The following is a 27,566-nucleotide window of genomic DNA, read 5'->3' on the forward strand; positions in this document are numbered from 1 at the left end:
TTTTTTCAGAAGCACCACTAAGTATTCTAATGTGGCTACTGGATAAAAATTGCCAGTTTAGGGGCTTTGCTGGTAGTCCAGTGGTTAAGAACCCGCTTTGCAATGCAGGGGACACGGGTTCGATCCCTGGTCCAGGAAGATTCCACACTCACGAGGCAACGTAAATCCACGAGCCACAACACGAGCCACAACTACTGAGCCCACGCACCTAGAGTCCGTGCTCCGCAACATGAGAAGCCACCGCAGTGAGAAGCCTGCACATCCAAACCAAAGAGTAGCCCCAACTCAAGGCAACTCGAGAAAGTCCGTGCACAGCAAGGGAGAACCAGTGCAGCCAAAAATTAATTACTTTTAAAAGAAGAACTGCCAATTCAGGCGAATTCCAATTTAGTTAAAAAACATTTGCTGGGCACATACTACCATATTTCAAGGCAGGGCTAGGGATACAAAGTAGAAGAGACTGGTTAATCCTTGGACAGTTTATAGTCTAGAAGGAGAAAAAGACAGACGCCTCACACTCCTGCCCAGTATACCGATTTAAAATGCAAACTCAGCATTACTTTCAAGCTTTCCAGTGGTTCTTTATTTGCTTTCCCTTATTGTCTCCAAAGTGGAGCGTGTTTATCCATGAGACATAGGAATATTAGAAAGTCTTCTATATTTACTTTTGTAAAAAATGTTAAACCGTATGTTGCATATACAGATACGATATAGACAGATTTGACAACGGTGTCGTCACATGCACCTCCATGGATCACCTGGTCAAGGGTCAAGTGCAGGATGCCCAGTAACTTCAGGGAAGCGTGGTGACCCCACTCAGAAGCTGACCGAACCGCCTACTTTCAGGGTATCGTGACGCACCTGCACTTCATGAGAGCATGGTTAAAAGGATTTATGGACTGTATTACCTAGTTTTAATTAATTCACAAAATACAACCATAGTATCAAGACCATGCCAAAAGAACTCCAGACTGAAGGTGATACTAATAATGGGAACAAAGAGAATAAAGCAAAGGCTCCTACTGCCAGCGGGAGCTCTCTGTCAGCTACCCTGCTTAAAACAGGGTACACATATACCTGTGTTTTGAGAGCACATATAATCAGATGACAATAAACCAGTTCTCCAGAAGACCATATGAAATATGGATGTGTGTGTATATATATATATATATACACACACACACCTAGAAATCTGGATGTGTGCAGGTCACCCTCTATTTATGGGTTATTGGTGGCACTTGTGGTAAAAAAAACCTGCCTGCCAATGCAAGAGATTAAGTTAGAGTCTCAGTTCAATCCCTGGGCTTTCCTGGTGGCCTAAAGCATCTGCCTGCAATGCAGGAGACCTAGGTTCGATCCCTGGGTCAGGAAGGTTCCCTGGAGAAGGAAATGGCAACCCACTCCAGGAGTCTTGCCTGGAAAATTCCATGGATGGAGGGGCCTGGTGGGCTACAGTCCATGGGGCCACAAAGGGTCGGACACGACTGAGCAACTTCACTTTCTTTGTTTCTTTTGATCCCTGGGTCAGGAAAATGCCCTGAAGAAGGGAATGATAACTCATCTCAGTATTTTCACCTGAGAAATCCCATGGGAGAGAGGAGCCTAGCGGGCTACAGTCCATAGAGTTGCAAAGAGTCAGACACGACTGAGCACGTATGCATGCATTATGTCTTGAGATACAAACTAATAAGCACATGAAGTTGTGACATTTTCCTCACCACTTAAAATCTGAGCATCCAGCAGATGAAGATATCACTGAAGAAATATGAGGAGGTTTATTTACAGTTACAAGACATACAGAAGTTTTAGCCTTTAAATTTCTTCACTAAATGTAATCAAATATTTAGCAAGTCTTTTAATGGTTTTTAATAGAAAAGACAAAAAGCTACGTATCACTTGAGAAAATACTTATTCTCAAAGTACAAAAAACAGCAGACAGAAAATAATGTGATGAAAAATTCAGATATATTCCTTTGTCAGAAAATACTGTTGTAAGATAGAAAAAAAATGCTGAAGATATTTAGAAAAACAATTTAGTGTGGGATATTTGCTCTATAGAAAATTAGAGCTGCTTTAAACATGTCTGGCTAAACCATGTTAGAGTAATGAACTACAAGAATTAGGTTTTGTTTTTTAATGAACCTCTAAGGGAAAAATGTGTCAAAGAAGATGTATTTTCAATAATAATTAAATAAAAATGTTTTATGGAAAAATTGTGTATATATATAAATGTAATATCCTGATGAAGCAGTTATTTTGACCAAAGGTTTTTACACAACAACCCAATTTTTAAAATGAGCAAACAACTTGAACAGACTTTTCTTCAAACATATACAAGTAGCCAACAAGCATAAGAAAAGAAGTTCAATATCTTTAGTCACTAGAAGAATGCAAATCATAACAATGAGGTATCATTTTACACCCACCAGGAAAATAAGTGTTAGCAAAGATATGGAAAAGTAGAATCCCTGTGCCCTGCTGGTGGGAACATAAGATGGTGCAGATACTGTGGAAAACAGTGCAGTGGTTCCTTGAAAAAGCTAAACATAGAATTACCATATGACCCAGAAAATTCACTTAGGTATATACTCGAAAGAACTGTGTCCAAACGAATACTTGTGTAAAAATGTTCAGAGTAACACTATTCACGATAGCCAAAAGGTAAAAACAACTCAAATATCCATAAATGGATAAATGAATAAGATGTGTTCCACACATACAATGGAAAACTATTCCACCATAAAAACAAAGTCCTGATACACGCTACAGTACACACAATGCCAAAAACAGGCTAAAGAAGCAACACTAAAGCTCACATATTGAATGATTTCATTTATAGAAAATGCCCCAAACTGGCAGATCTACATGGACAAACACAGACTAGTCATTTTCGTGGGCTGGAGGCAGGACTGGGGATGGGGAGTGACTGATTAATGGGTACAGGGTTTTTGTTTTAATTGGAGAATGATTACTTTACAATGTTTTGTTGGTTTCTGCCATACAACAAACATGAACCAGCCATACGAATACATGGGTCTCCTCCCTCTTCAACCTCCCTCCCACCCTTCTCGCCATCTCATCTCATCCCCAGGGTTCTATTTTGAAGTGATAAAAATGTTTTTTTTTTTCCATTTATTTTTATTAGTTGGAGGTTAATTACTTTACATCATTGCGATAAAAATGTTTTGAGTGACAGTTGCACAACACTGTGAATTACCAAATGCCACTGAAACTTATGCTCAAAATAGTTAATTTTATGCTACATACATTTTACATTAAAAAATATAATTTAAAAAAAAATTAAAAACTCAAAAAAAAAACCCCACAAAGATGCACTTCCTATATTATCCAGCCATTCTACTTGCTCCTAGGTATTCACCTAAGACATATGAAAGGGTATGCCCACACAAAGATGTTCAGTAGCCAACAACTGGACACAATTCAAATGTCCATCAAGAGGGGAATAAACTGTGGTACATCCATAAGATGGAGCACTACACAGCAATAAAAAAGAATGAACTATTGCCATGAGCAACAACACAGATGGATCTGCAAATAATTAAAGAAGCTGAACCTCCGCCATGTCCACAAAGGTATGATTCCACATATGTAAAATTCTAGGGAATGCCTACTGAGCACTAAGTAATCAGTGATAGAAAGCTAACCAAAACCTGTGAACAGGAAAGAGGGTAAGGTACTACTAAGGCAGGAATAAGCTTTGGTAAGTAATAGAATTATTCCTAATTCTGAAAGTGATGATGGTTTTACAATGTTAACATGCATCAAAGCTCACGAAACTACATTTTAAACATGTGCAATTATTTAATTATTTATTTACTGTACATCAATTATAACTCAACACAGCTAAAAAATTGAGCATATTTAGCAAGGGCATAGTGAAAAGACCACTCACTTAGTGACAATGGGAATTTAAACAATACATTTCTTACATATTCTCAAATATGTATGACAAAGAAAATACTCTGATACTACTGAAGACAATGAAGGATATTAAACTGCATTGTATACTGTATTCATGTATTTACCAATATGAACAGACCAAGACAAACCAAAACCTCCTGCCAGTAGTTGCCAGGTTCTGGTGTTTATATTCTTGTCTATACTTCACAGAATTTTTTATGTCTTTCATGTATCTCATAATTTCACAATAAGCAAAATATCTTTAAATGTGTCTATTTATGATGTTTGCAAACTTTTGCATCAGATTCATAAATATGAGAAATCTGTATTTGCATCAAACACGAAATGATGCTTACTTACAAGCGCAGTGTGCAAGGCTCTCTTAGCCGTCTACTATAGGAACCCAATCTGAGATTCTGTTAAGCACACTCTTGCCTCACCATGGCTGCAAAACTTCTACCTAAAAATAGCTTGCTCTTATATAATCACTCACCACAGATTTATATATCTTATGTATCCTTGAAATGCATTTCTCTTTTTAGAAATATGCCACCAGAGGTAAACAATCATTTTTAAAAGCAAAGAAGTTAAATCCTAATCTAAACAGATCTTATTGTCAGATGTTATTCCAGGGCTCTGTAGTTGAGAGTTCTGTTGATGAAAACAAAAAGCTATAAATAGCAGAAGAAACACCCTATTGAGTCTTAATTTTTTAAATGAACTTTGAGAGATTCCTTACATGCAATGAAACATCAATTAAATGTACAGTTCAGTGAACAGTCACAAACGTATACCCTATGTAACCAGCGCCACTGTGAAGACACAGGCCACTTCTCTTTGCTCCTTCCCTGGGGTCCCCGCCCCCCGTTACAGTCACTGTTCTCCCCAGGTCCAGCTCTGGCAACCACTGCTCCGATTTCCCTAACTCAGGCCATAGAGCTGTCTGCTCTTGAACTTCAAATAAATGGAATCACGCACAGTGTACTCCTTCTGTCTGGCTTCTTCCGCTTAGTAGAATTTCAGAGTCATTCATGTTGCTGCAAGTGTGAGCAGCTCTGCCCTTTTCACTGCTGAGGACTGATCCACTGCACAGCCACGCCACCATCGCTGACTCCCTGTTAACTAACGCCTTCAGCTCTGTCTACAGAAATACCTTTCTGCATACACATTGAACACCATTAAGTCCACAGAATTTTGATGGTTTATTCTGTTTTAATGACTGTTTTCATGGTTCTCAAACTGGGGGTGGATGGGTGGGATGATACACACCTAACACATTACTGATGGGAGATGTATTACTTACAATATGTCTTTTGTTACACAGACTTTATTGTCTGGAGACCGTTCAATATTCATTTACAAAACAAATCGCCAGTCACAGGGGTCAGTTTCTGCAAAAATCCCCGAGTCAGTAATGAGTTAAGCAAAATAGATAGCCAGTGGGAATTTGCTACATGACGCAGGGAGCTCAAACCTGTGCTCTGGGACGATCTAGAGGAGTGGGATGGGATGGGAGGGTCAACAGCCAGGGAGCACCTATGGCTGATTTATGCTGATATATGGCAGAAACGAACACAATATTGTAAAGCAATTATCCTCCAATTAAAAATAAACAACTTTTTAAAAATAAGTGTCTTAAAGCAGTCCTTCCCAAGTTTTGCAAGTCCTGACACACAGCAGAGACCAGGCACCAGGGTTCCGGCCAGTCAAAGGGTTGAAAAGATCATGACTCTTAAGCCCACTACTTGGAAAGCTCTGTTAAGTTACATTTAAAGAACACATATTCTTGTTTTAATGACCAATATTGATTTTTGCAAAACAGAAACCTTATGAGCAAATAAGATTCTATATAAAATATTGATCAAGCAATCAAAGTGACTGGAAAATTTTTCAGTCTTACAACAATGAACATGGATTCTAATTTTTCCTACTTCAAGGGCACTTAAATCTTTTTCCGATTTTTTTTTCAAAAGAAAAAAAAACAAAAAATGAGCCATGAGTGAACTGGTGGCGCCCAAGCACCCTTCCCAGCAGGATATGATCCAGCTTCTAAGGAGAGGTTAGTCAATCCTCGCTCACATAGTGCTGTCATGCCGCAAACATTCATCCACCACCTACACCATGCCGGGCATTCCAGGCTGCGGGCGTCAGCAGGGAACGCAGCAAACACACCTGCGCGCACAGGGCTTCCGGTCTGCTGTGGGCAGAGAAACAGGTGAAGGCAGGAAACGCTAACGCGGCCAGAGGACTCACCTGGGCAAGCGCCAGTGGACTGAAGGCTGGCCGGGGTGAGGGAGAGGTGGGCAGGTGTCAAGAGAAGAGTGCTCTGGGAGAGGAGGAGCAGAAGTTCAGAGGTCGGAAGGGGCCCACCAGTGAGTCTGTGGCACAACAGGAGGCCACTGTCCTCTGAACAAAGTGAGCTGGATGAGAGGGAAGCAAAGGAGAGGCAGCCTCACCCCACAGGGCATCATATGGGACTCGCGCCAGGCTCATTTCTGGGGGACATACTTTCAAGACAATACCGGCGGGGCCTCGGTGAAGAGTAAGAAGGAAGGGTCTGGAAAGACTGACACAGGAGTAACTGCGGAAGGAACCTGGAGATGTCTGGCTTGGGGAGAGGAGGAATTTACAGGATGCTCCAAATACTGGAGGAATTGTCAAGACTAGTTCCTTTTCAGGGCTACCGTCCCCGGTGGCTCAGAGGTAAAGCATTTCTGAGGAGACTGCAGGAGACCAGGGTTCGATCCCTAGGTCAGGAGGATCCCCTGGAGTAGGACATGGCAACCAGCTCTAGTATTCTTGCCTAGAAGATTCCATGGACAGAGGAGCCTGGTGGGCTACAGTCCATGGGGTGGCAAAGAGTCAGACACGATGGAGCGCCTGAACGACAATAAATAGTTTCTTTCACTTTTCTGTGAAAAAGTTGCAGAGCACAGATTTGAAACCATGAATTTAAAAAGCAAAAAAGAAAAGAAAAACCTCATCTTAATTTTTTAACTTTCTAGTGTTTACCATTTTCCTACAGTGGAATGGGTGGCCCTAGATCATCCATGTGTAACAGCAGTAGTAGCGCCAGAAGGGCAGGCGCTAACATCTAGGGATGTCTTCCACCCGTCAGATGCTGTGGCGCGCCACCTCATGTAATCCTCCCACAATCCTATGGAGTAGGTTTTATTGATTATGAGGCGACTCAAGCTCACTGAGATGACATGAGCTGCCAAGGATCGCAGACCCAGTAAATGATGGAGCAGGGCTCAAACCCAGGTCTGTCTGACTGAGGCTCCAAGCCTGTAACCACCGGCACCCACCGCCTGTATGCCCATCAATGGCAGTGTTTACACGGTGTGTGAAAGTACCATCTCGCTGGAAGGACATTGGAGATGAGATTCTTGCAGAGAGAAGAAAATTAGATAGCCTCTAAGATCCCTTTTATAACTTTGTGGTTACATTTTCCCAAGTTTCCATCTTATTTTTAAAATATTTCTTTTACTTCAGAGTTCATAGAAATTCTGTACTCCTAAATATGGCTAAAGATTAAATAATAATTTCACTACAGAGTATGTTAAATTCCCTGTCCAATTCTAACACTTTAGAAATATCATGCTCTGGTCTTGAGTAACACATGTTACTTTATTACTTGATTATATTTACTTGATTACTAGCCTTGCACAACTGAAGGTAGGTCTGACTTTTCTCAAGTACAGCAGATCCTTGCACAATGCAGGGGTTAATCCACTGTTACCTATAATCTGCTTTCCAAATCCATGGTTCTTTCACATCTGCTGATTCTACCAACTACAGACTGTGTAGTACTGTAGTATTTTCTATAAGAAAATAAAGGCATGTAAGTGAATCCATGCAATTTAAACCCATGGTGTTCAAGGGTCAACTGTGCATCAGTTTCCTTGTCTCATCTTTTGTATCTTCCATGATTCAAACCTATCTTTGCTTTCATTTTCCTATGCAGACAAAATTCTTTTCAAGTGAGCAATTATCTTTTGAAATACCAATCAACATTTAGTATCTAAAGTACAGAAAGATAATATTAAAGTAAAATACACATACATGGACTTAAACCAAAAGTCTAAACTCCATGGAAACTTCAAGAATCATCCCTGGTTTGTGTGGCTGTTTTTTATTGGCTGGAGGAAAAAGAGGGGACTAAGGAGAATTGCGAGTGTGCACCCTTCACCACACAGCATCGGCCAGGGCAACTTCTGAATGGTTTGACAAGCAAGAGGAAGCCTACTGCTCTGGAGGTCAATTATGAACCAATATAAAAAGATAGAGTCTGGCAACCTTGGGGTTAATATTTGGATAGAAAACAGGATTAACTCCACTTATAAAAAAATTTTTTTTTAACCCAATAGGATGGCTACCATAAGAACAAAAACAAAACCCAGAAAAGAGTAAAGTGTTGGTGAAGATGCAGACATTAGAACCCTCGCACACTGTTGGTAGGAATGGAAAATGGTACGGTCACTACTGAAATCAGCATGGTGAGTCCTCAGAAACCAAATAATAGGACGGCCACATGATTCAGCAATTCCACTCTGAGCATACGCTAAAAAGAATTCAACGCAACAACACAAAGAGATATTTGTACACTCATGTTCACAGGAGCATTATTCACAACAGCCAAAAGGCTGAATCAACCCAAATGCAATACTGATGGATGCGTGGATAAACAAAATGTGGTATATATACATACAGTGTAATATTATTCAGCCTTAAAAAAAAAAAAAAAAAGGACATTTTAACACAAGCTATAACATGGATGGACCTTTAAGGAATTATGCTGAGATAAGCCAGTTAAGAAAAGACAAATAATGTATGACTCCACTTATATGAGATTCCTAACGTAGTCAAATTCAGAAAGACAAAAAAGTAAAATAATGATTTCCAAGGGCTGAGACGAGAGGAAAGGCTGAGTTACTGTTTGATGGATATAGATTTTCAGTTTAGGAAGATGAAAAGAGTTTTGGAGATAGATGGTGGTGACGGTTACACCACAATATGAATGTATGTCAATGCCACTGAACTGTACACTTATAAACAGTTAAGATGGTAAATTTGATGCTATGTGAATTTTACAACAAATAAAAATAATTAAACTTTTCTGCAAATAAAAAATATACAGCTAGTTTGATTTGCATTAATGTGAAAAAAAAAAAGGCTCCCATTGTAACATCCATTATGCAGTGTAAGTTGGGTTCTTGCAATGATCTATTACAAAGTCAACTAAATATCAAAATGTGTATGTTCTTCACATAAGATAAAACCACAGTTATTAAGTACAAATCTATTCTGAACATTTTAACAACTATTTACTTAGAACTTACTACTTGCAGAAAAATACCCAAATTACCATCATGGTATCTGAATGCACTCTGAGGCCCAGCCACATCCAGTCGGCTCACGAGAGAATGCTGTAATCCAGTGACTTCTAAACCATGAAACAGAATGACTTCAGGTGCAGATCAGGGTAGGACCTACAAGCAATGGCGCCTACACAGACACCGCGGGCAAGTCACAAACCTGGGGCTGAATTCTCTTAAGGTCACCACAGAAAGTGAAATACAATTATGCCCTTTTAATTATCCACAAGGAAAAAAAAAACAAAACTGGTTCTTTAGGGAAAACAAACTCCCTCTTTGCCTTTGGCTCTAATTTCTCATTCAGTGTAATATATAAGGGGATTAAGAGTATTTGCAGGAAAAATAACCAATAATGCCACTTTCAGCTCTTGAAATGCCCCCTCAATAGAAATCAAAGGTGTAATTCCAACTTAAAATTCAGTGAGGGACATTTTTCAGAAAATCAAGAAAATATAACCCAGGCTGTGGCATTCTGATAGTCTTGTTTAATTTCAGGATGAAATTTAGAATATTTAGAGACATGGATAAATTATATGTATTCCAAAAATATGATCTCTACACCAAGCAAAATTTTCACAAAAAGACAGTGTTTCCTGTTGAAGACCTGGAATACAGCTATTCTGTGCAAAATGTGAAGACACTGCAATATTCTTGGCCATCCGCTTATTTTTAAAATTGGTATCCTTTTGTTGAGCTGAGAAATTAGCTTATAAATGACCAATTCAGCTTCGAAACAAGGTGAACTGTCTTCTCTATAACAGATGAATTTTCCTAATTCAAGCTGTGTGTGATATAGTGGCTTGTTCTTCAGCATAGCCATTAGAGGCAGATTCCCAGTTCTAGCTCTAAGAGCAGCCCCTTCTAACTACACAAACTCGGGGAGGTATTGAGCCATCTCCCCAGACCCTACTCTCATCTGTAAAAATGAAGGAGAAGAGATCAACTGTATCAATCATTTCAAACTCTGCTGTTTGGAGGCACCATAGTGGAAGACGTGTTTTTACTTTTCTCTCCATTGTGCACGGCCCATCTATCTTTGTTGTTGCTTAGTCACTAAGTTGTGTCCAACTCTTTGCAACCCCAAGGACAGTTGCCTGCCAGGCTCCTCTGTCCATGGGAATTCCCAGGCAAGAATACTGGAGTGGGTTGCCATTTCCTAGTCCAGAGAACCTTCCTGACCCAGGGATTGAACCAGAGTCTCCTGCTTGGCAGGTGGATTCTTTTACCACTGAGCCACCTAGGAAGCTCGGGGTCTACCTTAGCCCGCAATAAAACCTTAACAGCACCAGAGGAGACACTCTACAATCTAAGACTGAGCCTATGGATTGGTGATTTTAAACAACTCATCCATATCACAAAGTAACAAAAATAAGTGAAGAAAATACTGAAAGTTTAAATCATTTCTAAGAAATTTTATTGAGAATTATATCCCCCAACTTCATTTTTAATGCAGTTGTTTAGACCCTGGAACAACAAAATCTCCCTCATTTCAACATTTTCAGTGCAGAGTGATTTCTCAAGTGCCTCACAAAGGCACAGTGTCCTGAATGCAGCAACTAAAACCACAGGTGAAGGAACAGATGGTATCGATGCAGTTTAGGATCCGGCCGCCACATGTAACAACGCGCCCGTGTCTCTAGCCAGGGAGGCTGTGAGCACCCTGCCCCAGAGGATAAAGGCCTCCCTATGAATCCTGCTGAATCGCTGAGCACAGCTCCTGGGCTCTGGTCATTCCACCTGCTTCTTCCCACCAGGGTTTCTCTGATCCAACACCCCAGGCCACAAACCACTTTTATGCCACTTCTCTGTCCCTGAATTGAGCACAAAATCCTTTCAAGACATTTTTCTGAAAATTAAGCATGAGGAGGTTCTCTTACATACGACCGACAGGTTTATGCTTATCTTGAGTCTTGCACTAACTCATGAAGTAGAGAGAAGGGATCTATGTCAATAACCCTGTTACACAGGAGGAATGTGAGGTCCTGAGTCACTAACACTGAAGACCACATTTCAAGACTCTTAAGTAACAGCAGCTCATACTCCACCATCTAGGCCATCTCCCTAGGCCTACCCTATCTTCTCCCTAACCTTGCTGTCAGCTGGACTGCCTAAGGAATAATAAAAATCATGAGATAAAGAATGATGAAACTTTGAGCATCTAAAGGAAATTAGACCCAAGTTACTAGCATCTTCCTCCTTTGTGCTGCAGCCAGGGTTCTAAGAAGGAAGGAACAAGACAGACTATGTGGAAGCAGATAATGGAAAAATGCTCCAGGTATGGAGATGGGGTGGGGGTCAGAGGGTAGGAAGCTCGGGAGACAGAAGAAAAAAAATAGGGAAGAGGGGAAGGGAAGACAGTCATCCTTCTTCCACTGCATAAAGTATCTAGGGATAAAAAAGAGGGGGTGAGAGGGAAAGAGGAAGAAAGTGAGCAGTGAGGTGGGAAAGAGAAATGGAGAGAAATGCCAAGCGATGAAAACAAGGAAAGTTGTATAAGAGAAAAAAAAAAGTCACCAGAACCTTCTAGAAGTTTCAGGTATTTTAAATATTAGGAGGGTGCTATTCTACATATAGGCTTCCCTGGTGATTCAGTGGTAAAGAATCCACCTGCCAATGCAGGAGATGCAGTTCTATCCCTGTCAGGAAGATTCCCTGGAGGAGGAAATGGCAACCCACTTTAGCATTCTTGCCTGGGAAGTCCCACGGACAGAGAAGCCTGGCAGGCTACATTCCATGGGGTGGCAAAAGAGTCAGCTACGACTCAGCAACTAAACAACTCTACATACATTAGCAGCCCTTAGTCTGGAATGATGAAGTCTAGAAATATTTTATTCAAGTTCATAAAATAATCAAAATAATGGATAAAGCTAACCGTGATATATTCACTAAATTACAAAACACTAGAATTAAACATACAACTTAAAATCTGGAAAAGAATTTTGAACACATTGTCCACTTTAAGGAGACAGAATAAATGTATAGATACTCAAGGATAAAAGATAAGAGATAACTACAGAAATTTAAAAGAAAAAGATGAACTAGATAAAGGATAGATATTTCTTTGAAAAATAATCAAAGCCTTAACGAGTTTGATCTTACAAAGAGAGCAAAATTCATTTGGAAATGGCCAAATATTAGAAAAAATGGGAAAAGATTAGAAAAAGGAATATATAATTACATAACAAACAGGTGAAAAAGACAACAAAAGGATATTAAGAACTTCCTTATAACAACACATTTCAAAACCTAAATGGAAAAGGTAAAATTCCTTGAAATATATAACTCGTCAAAAGTGACCCAAAGAGAAACAGAAAACTAAAATAGCACTATAACCATTAAATACATTTAATTAGCAGTCAAAAAATTCACAAAGTTGGTTTTATAAGAAAATTCCACTAAATTTTTAAAGAATAGACCATTTCAATTTTATGTAATTCTTCCAGAGAACAGCAAAAGGGAACACTCCTGAACTCATTATATGAGGTCAGTGTAACCTTGATATTAAACCCTGATGAGGACAGAACAAAAAAGGAAACTACAAACCAATCTCACTTATAAACAGATGCTAAAAACTGAAAGAAATGAACTTGAGTCTAATGTTGAAAATAATATATTATGACCAGATTAAGTTTATTCCAGGTATACAAGGATGGTTTATCGGTAAAAAGAATCTAAAAATATAACTTGCCACCTTAACAAATAAAAGAAAAATCTCATGATTCTCTTGACAAATGAACATTTGGTAAGTTTAACACCCTTTCATGATTTAAAAAACCCTCAGCAATATAAGAATGATAGGGAACTTCTTTTATCTTATAAATGCTATGCACCAAATATTTTTAACAGGGAATCATTACATTCCTTTTAAACACTAGGGACAGGGGCTTCCCTGGTGGTCCAGTAGAGAAGACTCTGCGATTCCAATGTAGGAGACACAGGTTCAATCCCACATGCCTTGAGGCCAAAAAAAACTTACCATGCATGAACAAAGATTCCTACCATCTGGGCTTCTATTTCAACATTGTCTAGAGGCCCTACCAGGGCAGGAAGAAGAAAAAATAAGAGGTGAAGGACTGAAAGAAAGGGAAAGACTGTCTACAGGGACTGAATCCCAGTCTATCTTCATCATTTTTACTTTCTACTCCCCGCTCAATCCTCTGCTCATTGCAGACAGGCTTCATGCTATCCTGCTTTGAAAACTTCCCTCATCAAAGACACCCGGCTACCAAATCTAACAGATGAGTCTGAGCCGTTTCCTCGCCTCCTGTCCTCTGGGCTCCCTGGCCAAGACTGCCTTCTCAGGCTGCTTTGCCTCAGTCTGTCCCACTGGCTCTCTCCCACAGGTAGAATTCAATCCTTGATTTCAAAGGACACTTCTCCTAAGTGATGTTTACTCCTTCAGCCCGGATCACCATGTTGAACCCAGGTGACTCCCAATCTAAAGATTCCCAAGTTTTTACTGGACTAGTCAGGAGGATCTTATCTGCATGTCAGCGTGTTCAAAGGTGAACTCATTCTCCCCTTCACCCTCTCCGTCAGACTCCTCCTAGCCCACGACTCATGCCATGAGTCTAAGGTTATCTGACTTCACCTGCTTCATTCCTTTTATCCAGTCTCTGACTGGCTCCTAGTCATCTTGTTTATCTCAAAGTCTCCTCCTCCTCTCTGCTCTGTATCTTCCTTTCCATAGCCACCAGCTGGGCTCAGACTCTGATTATCTCTCTCTTGAATTTCTGCACCTGGCCGCCCTGCTTTCAGGCCTGCCCTCTAATCCTTCTCATAAGGAACAAATCTGATTAAATCTCTCCCCTGATTAAAATCTTCCAGTGATTCTAACTGCCCCAAATAATCCAAAGTCTTCAGGTATGTTTTACAAAGTCTTCCAAGAAGTCTCTGCTTCTATTCATCTAGTCTTGACTTCTCTTTACTCATCCCCCTCTGTTCCAGTCTCAGTGAACTGTTTGCTGGAATTCATCCCTTTCTCTTCCCCACTGGATATGCTGTGCTTTCTCCAAGAGCCCAGTCATCTGGCTCTTGCAGTAATCTCGTAAGTTTTAGGGAGACAGACTGGTACAGCAGTATCTAATAAGGTAAACATTCTGTAAATACTTACTGAACTAAAGAGAAGATTTTGCATTAAGTAATAGATATCAAGTCCATCGTGGATCATTATAAACATGTACAGGGTTATATCTTTAACACTCTGAAGTTAAAAATGAGAGGAAAATTATGTATACCTATAACTCATTCAAAATTCTTTAGCTAGAGTAGAAGTCGGGCACTGTACTTTGATAAGAAAATGGCAGCAAACACCACAATCACAACTGTATGCAGGTTATAAGTGTGAGATACAAAAATATATCAGGGTAAGGTAAAATATATCAAGCATCACAAGGCTAATACACACAAACCACACACTTTACGCTAATAGAAACCTTATGTATTTCTCTTCAAAAAGTTCACAAAAGTTATCAAAATGAAAACCAGCTTAATTGTACATAAACTTGGCATTTATGTATGTCCCAGCTGCTTCTAAGATTAGTTTGCAGCAGTATACTTCTGGATTATATACACAACAAGCTAAAATCCAGGAATAATGCAGACTGAATAAAAATTCTAAATTTCTACTTTTTAAAGGAATTAGAAGTTTCCTTACAATCTTCGTGGAGTTGATAATCATAACTACGTAATCACAACTCACAGTCCTTTTTAAGAAAATGTAAATAACAACAAACTATACATAGAGCTTAAAACAGGATGCTGCAATTATCTTACAAATTTTGTACAATATTTAAAATGTGCTTGAACTGTACTTATATAGTACCTTGATTATCAGTAGATGCATTTGCTTTTAATACAGAAAACCTAATAAACTTTTTAATTCCCCCCCCCCCCCATTCTGCACAGTAGACAACTAAGGGAAGGGAGATTATGTGGGCCACTTTCACCATCACAGAAATCCCCTGAAATTAACGTTTAAAGAGCTTCTACAGAGGGAAGCCTAGAGTTCTGCCATTATATTCACAGGGATACAAATCCCATTAGGCCCCCAGTCTAGTAAAAGCAACACTGTGACAAAGGCTAAAATAGCTCTCAGGTCTTCACGATCAGACTAAATATCTACTCAATTGAAGCTGAGCTAACTTGCCAAAGTCAACAGCTTCAGGGTCAAAATCAAACATTATTTGGCCTGGAGATTAACTCTGGTGTGTCCTCAAACTGAAAAGGAAATTTATATTTAGATCTCCAGATTCTAGCCTACACATTACTCCACCAACACGCATTTCAAGCATTTTTCTCTTCTGCAAAAGATTCCTGCTAAGCAATGCTATGTCTTCTAAATGATATGCCTTCGTTCTGTCTTTGAACCTGATTAAAATTAAGAAACTTTTAATAGCTTTAATAACTCTCAAAAGCTGCAGAAGCTCTTCTCTGGCATGGTCCCCAGTACCACCCTCCCTCCAAATCCAGGAAGAAAAAAAAAAAAAAAAAAAAAACCCCGCACAACAGAAAACACAAAACAACTAGCCACATGCGATGAACGCTGCGGAACGTGACTCTCCACTGGTTTAGGCTACAAAGAAAGCCTATGAGTAATCAAAAATCGCTAATCAAAACAAAGTTAAAAGCCACTTCCCCGCTCCCCAACCCCAGTATGATTTCCCTTTCTCTTCTCAATCCACTCTAGCATTTTCCCCCTCCTCCGTTTTTTTCGGGGAATTTTAGCAGCCTCTGAACAGCGGACGGTTAAGTTCATCTCAATGTCAGCCAGGGCAGAGACAAACGAAAAAATCACTAACTTGGAAGGTTATTTAGGACAACAATGTCTTTCACTGTCTTACTCCTCCCACTCCGGCCCTACTTGACCTACTACCAATACTGAGCAGAGAAAAATAGCCGTTCAAGGGGCTTCCACTACCGTCCCCCCTCCATCCCCGACCTCAGCGGCTCTTCCAGCAGGAGCCACTGCAAACCCACCGCGGCCGGGCGGGCAGGGTCCCAGGCTCCGCGCACCCCTCCCCAGACGCCAGCGACCGCGCTCCGCACGCTCGCGTCCAACTCTCCTCGGACCCACTCAGAGCCCCCGATCGCGCCCGGCAGCCCCCCTCCCCGGCGCCCCAGAGCGAGGCCGCCCGGGGGCCGGCACTCGCCCACCCACCTGGGCCGGGGCCGGGGCTCCCCCCGGCGGCGCGCTCCGCCCGGCGCAGCTCGCGGCTCCCGCACGAATGCGCTCGGCCTGTCCCTCCGCCTCCCCTCCAGCCCAGCTGGGAGGCGCGACCCAGGGCGGCACCGCAAGGTCTCTCTAAGTCACCTTCGCGCGGCCCGCCCCCGGCTCCCGGCGAGGTCGAGCGGGGAGAGAGGCGCGGCCCAGGACTAGCGCCTGGGCCGCCCGAGGTCCGCGCTGGCCCCTCGGCCGCACCGCTGCCCTTCGGGGCTACAGCCGGCGAATGGCCTGCGGCGGGCGGCTCCGCGGCGGCTGGCGTCGTCCGTCCCTCCTCCCCGCCCCTCCGCCCGCCCGCTCCGCGGCGCAGGTAGGGACCTGCTGGGGGGCGGCGGGAGCGGCGCGCGGCCGGGGAGCTGCCCGGCCGAGGTTTCGGGGAAGGCGGTCCGCTCCCCGCGCTCGCTCAGCGAGCATCCGCGGAGCGCCAGCCCGGCCCGGCCCGGCCCTGGTTCGGGCGCTGTGTCCCCGCCCGTCCTGCAGACGCGGCCCTGGCAACTTTTAAATCCGCCCCCAGGAAAGCAGAGGGATCCTCTCTTCTGCAGTCTTCCACTTGAAGGTAACTGACACTCAGGCTCACACTTAAGAGTTAACTGCAAAGCCTGAGCTAGTCTGCACCTATTTATCTTTTTATGCACTCCTTGGGCTTCCCTTTGAGCAATGAGGAAAACAACAGTAATTAACCCTACTAACGTGAAACGTACTAACATGAAACGCACTCGCGTGAAATAGATGGTCTGAGATTCTGGCCACGCTTAAAGGGTGGATGAAGGCGCAGTGGTCAGACAGACCCACCACGTAAATGGCGATGTTCAGTGGGATGTTCAGGCTAATAAAATTCCCAGTTAATTATGAGGCTCTGTTGAAGAAAAACAAACCTTTTTGTTCCAACGGTAGTTTTAAACCTTTCTATGGTATATAAATGTGACCTTCACTTTGGGAAGCAGAGGAATACTGAACAAAATTAAATATTTCGTTGAGAAGATCCTAGGGCACTTTAAGTTCACTCTTCTAGCAGTGAACTTGCACTACAGATGGGAAATGTGTAAAAAATGAGACAAGGCCACACTTGGAAAAAGGGGAATTAATGTCAGTGAGGTTTTACAATGTCTTTTAAAAGTCAGTTTGCTTTCTGTTTTTTCTTCCCATTCTAATTGGTCACTAAGTAGTACCATATTTTGAAAAGTCACATTTGATACTAAAGAGGAGACCTTGCTACAGATTCTTTCTCTTTAGGCCCTAAGAATTAGAGAGTGAATTTAGTTAACAAAAGTAGTACTAGGCAGCAAGAGGAAACAATGAACAATAAAAAAGGCTACTTTGTTTCAGAAGGCAGTTTACAGAGCAGCTAAAATGCGCCAGCCACTGTACTGAGGAGCTTCACAGAAAACAACTCATTTGTATCCTCATTTTCAGATTCCCAAACACATTAATTTGCGCAGAGTCCAGATTTTAGGACCCAAAAGTCTGTCCTCTCTACTTGTGCATCTATTATTCATTTATTCACGTACATTCATTATGGACTGCAAGGAGATCAAACCAGTCAATCCTAAAGGAAATCAGTCCTGAGTGTTCATTGGGAGGACTGATGCTGAAGCTGAAGCTGAAGCTCTAATACGTTGGCCACCTGATGCAAAAACTGACTCATTAGGAAAGACCCTGATGCTGGGAAAGACTGACGGCAAGAGGAGAAAGGGACGACAGAGGATGAGATGGTTGGATGGCATCACCAACTCAATGACCATGAGTTTGAGCAAACTCCAGGAGATGGTGAAGGACAGGGAAGCCTGGCATGCTGCAGTTCACAGGGTCACAAAGAGTCAGATAAGATTTAGCGATTGAGCAACAACAAAGTAAGCAAGCGCGATGCTAGACACAGATGCTACAAAAACAAGATACTTGAATTCTAGTTAAGTAAATATTTAATCAGACAAGTAAAATATACCCAATGTCATAAGCAATACAACAGTGTGGAAGCCCTAGAATAGGACAGACTTTAACTCAGTTTTGAAAGGTGGAACCTGGGGTTGGGAAATGGTAGCAGTTCTCCAGCAGAGAGGAATCCTGAGAACTTTATCTAACAGAATGGTGATGAGGAATCTGTGTGCTGGGTTAGGGTAGCAACTAAGACAATTAAGATACAGGAAGTAAAAATAATCTTTGATTAAAAGAGAAGATGAAGACGAACAAAGCAAATAGCTCTCAAGTTCCCAGCTTGAGTTACCCAGTAGGTAACTTTGGGTTGATCAATAACTCAGTTTTAGACACTTGGTTTTGAAACGCCTCGTATCCATACGTAAATGTCCAAAAGGCATCTGGATATACTGGTTCACAGCTCAGGAGATCCAAGGTGGAGATATCTGAATCATCATGGAATGCTGGGTTGAAGGAGTGGGTGAAATCATCCATGGAGAATACTGAGTGAGAAGGTCACCCCGGAAACCTAGGGACTACCAACATGCAAAGCACAGGCAGAAGAAAGATGCTTTAGAAGACGACTGGGGAGGAGTGGCTATATAGAAAAGAGATGCCAGAAGAGGCAGGCACCATGGACATCACAGAGAAGCATTCCAAAAGGCAAGCAGCAGTCAATGGCAGATTCTTCAAAGGACAAGCAAGATAATTTAAAGGTGTCTCTGATTTAGCAACAAGGAGATACTGGCAAGAACAGGCTTGGTGGACCAGCTGAGCAATAAAAAAAAAGTAGAAACAGACGGTATCACATTTCCAAAAATGGATCTGGAAAGGGATGCAGGGAGCTAGAAGCTATAAGGGAGAATTCAGAAGAGAGTAGCTGTTTTTGAAGCAAGATGGAGACAGATGCCACCAATAAGAGGAAAGAAGATAGATTAAAAAAAAAAAACCAAAAACTGGAATCAGGGAGTGGTAGGGAGTTGATAGCATAATACAGTGATCACCTAATATTTAACAAAGAATTTGGCTTAGAATAGAGAATAGAGATGAGAGAAGTGTAAAGGCCTGAAAGATGTAAACACTGCAGATGAAAGAGAGGGGGTTTAAAGGCCTATGAACAGCTCAGAAAGCTAAATGAGTAACACAAACCATGCCTTGATAAAGTTAGGAATCCACACGAGGGCATGAATTCTCTCCAAAGACTTTAGCATCTGGCCCAGAGCAGGAGTTCCTTAGGCTGGTTCCAATTGAGAGTCTGAATCGTTCCGTTACACCACAAGCTACAGTGGTGTAACTACAGTCCCAACCATACATTTGGATTATATCTCTTTATCAGTCAGAAGATTTAATAGGAAAGTATAAAACATAAGCAAGTTTACCTTAAAAACTGATCAGACGAATCATGTTGCAGGGAGCTTAATAATACAAAGAACCAGAAGGTCACCAGTGATGACTTCTGAATGATCTTTTAACCACTGAGACCACCCACTGGTGAGAAAAACTATAGAAACAATGATTCACGATACCAGTTTCTAGCCTTTTCAACGGAATTTGCGCACAAAGTTAAAGAAAAACCATAGCCATTATATTGTTATGTTTCCCAAGCACATCACTCTAAAAACATGTAGTAAGGTTCCCTTTAGGAGAAGGAAATGGCAACCCACTCCAGTATTCTTGCCTGGGAAATCCTGCGGTCAGAGGAGCCTGGTGGGCTGCAATTCCATGGGGTTGCAAAAGAGGCAGAGATGACTTAGCAACTAAACAACAACAAAGCTTCCCTTTAGTAGATCAAGGCTCTACAGCTTATTGTATATACTGCTGTTTTTTTAACAACTTAAGCAGTGTTATGTCATGTAAAATATGCCTACATAATGCCTCATTTAGAGAGCGGTCACATGGATACTTGGAGTATCTAGGCCATGTCCGAGCACCTCCAAGTAAGCAAAGAACATCACAGGCTAGAACAGTCCAGGTCCAGAGTGAGGTCTGTGCTCGTTGTCAACCCTCATAAAGAACATCTTATTCTTACTGTGGCCGTAACTTTGCCAAGTTTGGTTACTACTGTTTCTTGTTTTAACAAACAGGCAATTAGTATGAGTAAATGAGAAAGAATCAGTATTCCACTGCTAGAGACAGGCACCCAGCTGATCTAAAAATCAGGAGAGAAAAAAAATTTTAAAGCAAAAGAGTATAAGAAGGAATTCAAAAAGCAGTAGCAGGATTGGGCCATTTAATCAAAAAGAGTCCTATAAACATTATCCCCTGAAGGTATCTCTGTATTAAGAACAGAGTAATTATGAACATACAAAAGGACAATCCTGAGGCAGCCAGGAGAGATAAAGGATGAACATTTTAGTTTAAGAAGTTAAATGTGTAACATTTAGAGTAACTGTCCTCAAAAAAGATGAGAGTAGGAATTTTTTTTCTGCCATTGGAGCTGGGATTACTTACATTTACTGGTCCCTATTCTGTGCTGCGTACTATAAGACGTGTTTGCCAATCTGATCTCATTTACTCCTCAAAACACTCTTTTCTGGTTGGTTACCACTTTAAAAAGAAGATTGTATTTTAAAACTGAGTCAAAGACAGGGATTAAAGATCAGAGTCAGGAACTGGACACAGGTCTATGAGTTCAAATCTTAATGCTCTTTGAATAGAATTTCTAGATGATAAAAATGTAATTTATGATGCCTGATAAATAAGGCATTATGGTGCATAATTATTCCACTCTGACCTCAATTAAGCTATTAAACTCCTATGTTGTAATCCTTAGCTACTTGATAAGACCAACTTCAGTGATACCATTTATCTTTCAAACATTTTTTAGGCCTTCACATAGTCTATAAGCATATTTCTCAGAAGGAAATCCATGGATTTCTACTTAGGGACCCACAGGGGTGATATTTCACAGAATTACGGTGGAAAAAACAAACACTTGAAGATATTCTTAAAGTTTGAAGCAATACATGCTATTTACTAAACGAATACCTTGTGCCCTTCTGATATGCTGATATACTCTATTACATATTATTCATCAACACACATTTGATCGCCATACCCAACATTCAGGAGTTCATATATTTTCATTCTTTAGAAACTCACCCAAGGTCCTACAGTTGGTTAGAGAAAGACTGAGATTTAAAAAAGGTCCCTCAGACTTTCAGACTAGGGCTCTTAATGACTTTCTACATGTCTCTCCTATTTCAAAGACGACATGATCAAAGTTCAGAGAACTTAAGTGTATTATTATCTCTTAAATAATAAGGATGTGAACTCAGCACAGTCATTCCACAAATGGTCAAGTAAATATTCTTTATAGCACACCACCTCCATCCAAAACAACACAAAACCAATGGTAAGGACACGGAAGCACCAGGCATCAGAGAAAAGGGGTCATAAGTGTTCATTAGACAGCATCCTGCAGTAACAACCGCTGACTTATACTCAGGGCTTACTTAGGAACCATGCTAAGCATTTTGCTCACAATTATCTTATTTAATCCTCACGACAAATTTTAAAGGCTTATTTCATCCTCATGACAAATTTTAAAGACTTAAAGAGGTTAATTAGGCTAAACTTTAAGCTAATATTCTTGTACATGTAAATTTCCACGTGGAGGTGATTACCTAAGCTTTTTCTTTTTCTAATCAGTTAAAGATTTAGAATATGTCAGCTTCTTCAAGAATTACATTACTTCTAGTGTTTGCCTTGAGACTATACACTCCTAGAACAAAAGAGCCATCAAGACATTCTCCTGTACCACACAGGAGATGCAAATTTAATTTTACAATGTAACAATAAATGCTACCTGAATCATGTAACATCAAAATTTGTTGTGTTTGTTCTGATAAGATGGTGTCATCCTATGTGGATTTACTGAAGTCACTATATCATTCCTCATTTAAACAAGCTAGAATATGAAATTCAGAAGCCACCAAAAATAGAAATGCTGAGAAGTGATGATTTCAAACATGAGATGACTCAGCCATTTAACATGCTTAATGAACAAATCTTTTTTTCCTATGGTATTTAACAGAATCCTATTAATTTTCTGTAAGTTTGTTTAAATGAATTCAGATTATTATTACTGTTCCTGGTGACTGCACCTCACGACTTATGGCATCTTAGTTCCCCAAGAAGGGATTGAAGCTAGGCCCTTAGCAGTGAAAGCACCAAGTCTAGCCACTGAACAACCAGGGACTTCCCATACAGATTTTCTTGTTGCCCAAATAAAATAGTTACAGAATTTGTGGTATAGATAACAAACACAGCATTTTTAAAATTTCCTATTAATTCTCAAGGCTTCTATTCTAAAGATGGGAAAACAGAATTTTAGATCCTTATGTATAAGAGAAACATATATATATAACCATTTTCATCTATCTTGTTTTACCAAAACCTCAACTCTAAACAAAAGGCACAAATCAATTGTAACAAGAATAAGAAACTGCGTGTCCTTGGAAGGTATTGTGCTAAGTCCAGTAAGTCGAACAGAGCAAAAACATATCCTTTGATTTTATATATATGTGGAATCTAAAAAAATAAAACAGAAATTTGGTGTCAATCTAAAAAGTTGAAGATTAAACACATACTTAGAACATATATGGAAGAATGCCTATTGCTATTTGGCTTGCATTAAAAATCATGAAAATGGAGGAATTCCCTGGTGGTCCAGTGTTTAGGACTCTGCAGTTTCACCACTAAGGGCACAAGTTCAATCCCTGGTTGGGGAACTAAGATCCTGTAAGCTGTGCAGCATGGCATGTAAAAATATATACATGCATGCATAAAATCATGAAAATAGTGACGGGGCAGGGGGCGGGAAGCATACAGAAGTAAAGTCCAAGTTCAGGCAGCCAAAATGCACTTTAACGACTTTTCAGTCCTTAGAAAAACAGTCACTAATGGATAGCATACCACTTTTACTCATATCTGGAAGATCAGATGACAAATATTTTTAAATGGGAAAGAATAAATGGCAAGGAACACAAAAGAACATTTAATCCATTAAGTTCAGTTCACATAGGTAAGTAGAGCAATATACTATCTAAACAAAAGTACATATTTTTCACAAACAGACCTCTTGTTTTTAGAATATTTTCATACCCTTCTTATCGAAACGCCACAACAACCTTGAATAGATCAACTATAAACATATTTGTTAAACATGGGTAGATAAACAAATTAGATGATATGAACAGAAGTTATTTCAGAATCATCCTACTTAATCAAGAATAAGTAAAGTTCTAACTTCTGGTGAAAAATGAAGCTTTCATTTCGTTTACTAACTCTATTTCCTCCTATCTTTGGACAATTGGAAAGCAATGATGTACTGGATAATCAAGCATGTAACATGCAAACAATGACTGTAAAAATTCAATTCCAAAGACCTACCCCTTCTTGTTTAGTGAAGAGATGAAGGCAGTCACTCAAAGCTACACAAGTTTCTCTAGAAGCTTCGGCGACAACTTCAACTTTCTGAAGAAACGATGGAAGCACTTCTATAAATAAAGTAAATATAATGAGTGGGATTTTAAGTAATAGTAAAGGAAACCAAGACCACGAACATATTTTCATATCCACTAACCTCATGTTTCCTTCTAGCTGCCTTAAGCATATAATTACTGTTCCTCTGGCATGATTATTAAGCACCTACTGTATGCAGGGCATATAAATTCATATAGAAAAAGCAAAGGAGAAAGCCTTGACCTAGAAAAGCCTGTATCTTAAAAGAAGAAGAGCCAGGACTAAAAAAAAAGAAAGCAAAATTTTATAGACATAAATAATGTTTAAGAAAAACAGCTGTCAAGAAGGACTGATATCATTACTTATAAAACATTAACACTTCCTTTCATGATATTCATTACTAGATAAGTAATTTTATTCCAAGGCAAAGTGCTAAAAAGAGACAAAAATAATTCTGTAGTTGACATGACAGCTAAGAGATCTGAAGGCGGTATTAACTCAACTTCCTCTACTTCTTATTTGGATAAATGTTCTGTATAAATAGGTTCTTCGCTCTCAAAAATACAGCCTTGTCAAGGCCCGGTATCCTTCCGTATACATGTAAGCTGGGAAATAAATGATAATATCAGCATCTTCCTTGAACCCCTAAAGAAAATCTTAATCCACTTTTCCCATCATTAAATTTTTATTTTTTTTTTTTGCAAGAGAAAACCACAAAATGCATACATGTCACTTAAACAAGTGAAATGTCATATTAATGTGAGAAAAGTGTACTTAGTTGAAATAGTGTATAATTAACATTAAATTCTAGGCTAAGATCCTTTAAATCTTTGCCTTCCATCAAAAAAAGAAATCATAGCATTAAGAAAGCTTTAAGAAAAAAATAAAAGGAGAAAGAATTAAATTTGTCACATCCTCTTGATGTACTTAAACCGTTATTCTTAAAACATGGTAAACAAAGTCAATAAACAAAAAGAATCAAGCAAATCAAATGCCAACAAATCTGAACAAAAATTTTCCAATGGGAAGAAAATCTATAGAAAATAATATGACAAATTATCTAGCCATTATTTCTAAGTGATAAAGTTGTATCAACCTGTTCTCTTTTTAAATTTTCCAAATGTTTTATATGAGATTTATTTTAGCAAAGACAAGTCCTTTTCTTAGAAAAATTATTTCTTAAAACTCATGAGGCAAAAGTATACAATAAAAGGAAAAGATCATAGTGAATGAAGTAAGAACAGTCTTTTATTAGTATCTTGATATAAAGACCAAATGACATTTTATCATATTTTTCATCTCATGGGATAGAGTTTCCTAGGATTTGCTATTATTAATGACACCCAAATAATTGAAAACTACTAAATTCTAAAATAGATTTGACTTTACATACTTTTTTTCAATCTTTGATACACATTGTGAAGATTTAGTCTGTACTTAGTTGCTAAATAGCAAAAGAGAGTACCATATGCTAGATGCCATGTGACTTAAATAGTACCAGCTGGGGACTGGGGATGTGAGGAGATGCACAAGAAAAAACAGACACAGCCTCTGCCTCCCGTAAATTATCTGGGTAATCTAGTAATCTTCCACCTTCATGGCACAAAGGATTGAAAAATGGAAGCACAGTCCATTCATGGATATATTTCTTTTTATTAGATGCCATCATCATCTCCAATTATGTCTATGTTTTAGATATCTAACACTTAAGATACTTATTGATTACCATAAAACATTAAATGTCAAAATAAATTTTATTGTTGTTGTTGCTCAGTCGCCAAGTTGTATCTGATACTTTGCGACTGCATCAACTGTGGCACTTCGGGCTTCCCTATCCTTTACTATCTCCCAGAGTTTGCTCAAACTCACGTCCATTGAGTCAGTGTTACCATCTAACCACCTCGTTAGATTCTCTATCACCCCGTTCTCTTGCCCTCAATCTTTCCCAGCATCAGGGTCTTTTCCAATGAGTTTTAGGGGCACTTTACAAATTTTTAAACAAGCTTTCAAAAGGTATTCCAAGAAATATATATTGAGACAAGTTTCTATAAGAATCTCTTATTGAGTGTCAAATTCTTCTGTCCAAAATAGTCAAAAGTTACCTAATTTCTCTGACAATCTTTGTTTAGTGTCCAAACAAGATGCTAGAATTAATATTAACCTGCATGATGGGATGGTGTAAGAAGCATGGACTTTGGTAAACACGCTGGTTCGGGGCTATGTATCAAGGCCAGTTGGTTGACACCGGCATGCCTCTTATGCGATGACGTCTCATACTGATTACATAAAGGAGAACTGCTAAGCTTCTAGAAAAGTTACCAACGGGGAATCACTGCAAATATGCTTTAGCCAACTAATATTTAGAGACTGAGCTGTAACAAATGCAAAAAGGCAGTATGTTCCCATATCTGGCCTGCCCTGAGGATTGGACACTTAAATAGTACCAGTTAATTTGAGAGAGAAAGTTATTTTTTGTACTAAAAATATTGTTGAACTCAGGAAAGATGCTGGAAGATTATATGTGAAAAGCTTAACTTTAGAGACATGTATAAAAAGCTCACAGTCTGTCGTTTCCATGATTACAATGTACAATTTTTAATTGGATAAGTTTTCAAACTAGTGGGGAAGGTGCTTGTTTCTTGCTGTTCAACTAAACCCTAACACAGAACACCTACATCGTTCTCCTTATACAGAGAACCTCCGCACTCCTAAGATTAACATTTAAATCACTCCATAAATGGTCAGTTTCAGCCAGACTGTTTTCCCGCGAATATCTGTTTTCCTAGAAATAGGATCCTATTTTACTACTGCTAAACTTCTATTAAAGACATTCCCTCTTCTGTGAATACTGGAAATAGTAATTATTCATATTAAGAACTTTCTCCTCGTAACTAAAAAAAATTTTTAAGGTCAAGTTCAAATGCCATGCTCCCCATGAAGCCTTCCTTAAAAATCGCTGTGGGAGGTGACCGCTTCTGCTGGACCCCATACATAGCCACATCCACTGGCTGAGGACTCAGGCCCTTTGCACGTGCTCTGCTACTCTGCTCACATGTACACGGTACACGTGCTCACTGTACGCAGCTACTCTCTGTAAGCTCTAAACCTCCTTAACCACCCCCCCAATACTGTACACCAAACCTTGTACACAGAAAAGACTCAAATATTAAAAGAATAATGAAAAACAATAAAAAATATTTTATTCCCACTGACTTGCATAGAAAATCCAAATCACTCTGGGATATTTTATTTTACTACAACAGAAGAATTATTATATTTTATTATTATATTTTAGCTAAAAATATAATAAATACATATTATATATAATAAATATAAATATTTATTATATTTTAGCTAAAAATATATAAAGTGTGAGTCACTCAGTCGTGTCCGACTCTTTGTGATCCCATGGAGCCCGCCAGGCTCCTCTGTCCATGGGATTCTCCAGGCAAGAATACTGGAGTGGATTCCCATTCCCTTCTCCAGGGGATCTTCCTGACCCAGGTATCGAATGCATGTGTCCCACACTGCAGGCAGATTCTTTACCAATTGAGTCACCAGAGAAGCCCCAGAAATATTTAAGACATAAACATTTTCATTTATATTACTACAGGTTGGCTAATTAGCACGGGTGGATAAATGTATTATTTTAAACTACATTTTCTTTT

General features: G+C 39.7%; 1 protein-coding gene across 8 annotated transcripts in view; it reads right to left on the reverse strand.

Annotated features, from left to right (window-relative positions):
* Positions 1-27,566, reverse strand: part of OSBPL1A (oxysterol binding protein like 1A) — a 212,555-nt gene that overhangs the window by 94,522 nt on the left and 90,467 nt on the right. For 5 of the 8 annotated variants that reach the window (XM_070452756.1, XM_070452754.1, XM_070452755.1 and 2 more), the window contains one exon: positions 23,827-23,933. In XM_070452756.1, coding sequence (XP_070308857.1) covers positions 23,827-23,933 — 107 coding nt within the window. Of the gene's footprint in view, positions 1-16,277; positions 16,352-16,458; positions 16,842-23,826; positions 23,934-27,566 lie in introns of those variants that run through there. The other 3 variants (XM_070452757.1, XM_070452759.1, XM_070452758.1) reach the window with 3 other exon arrangements.

The sequence above is a fragment of the Odocoileus virginianus genome, chromosome 22 (assembly GCF_023699985.2).
Source record: "Odocoileus virginianus isolate 20LAN1187 ecotype Illinois chromosome 22, Ovbor_1.2, whole genome shotgun sequence".
Classification (NCBI taxonomy): Eukaryota; Metazoa; Chordata; class Mammalia; order Artiodactyla; family Cervidae; genus Odocoileus; species Odocoileus virginianus.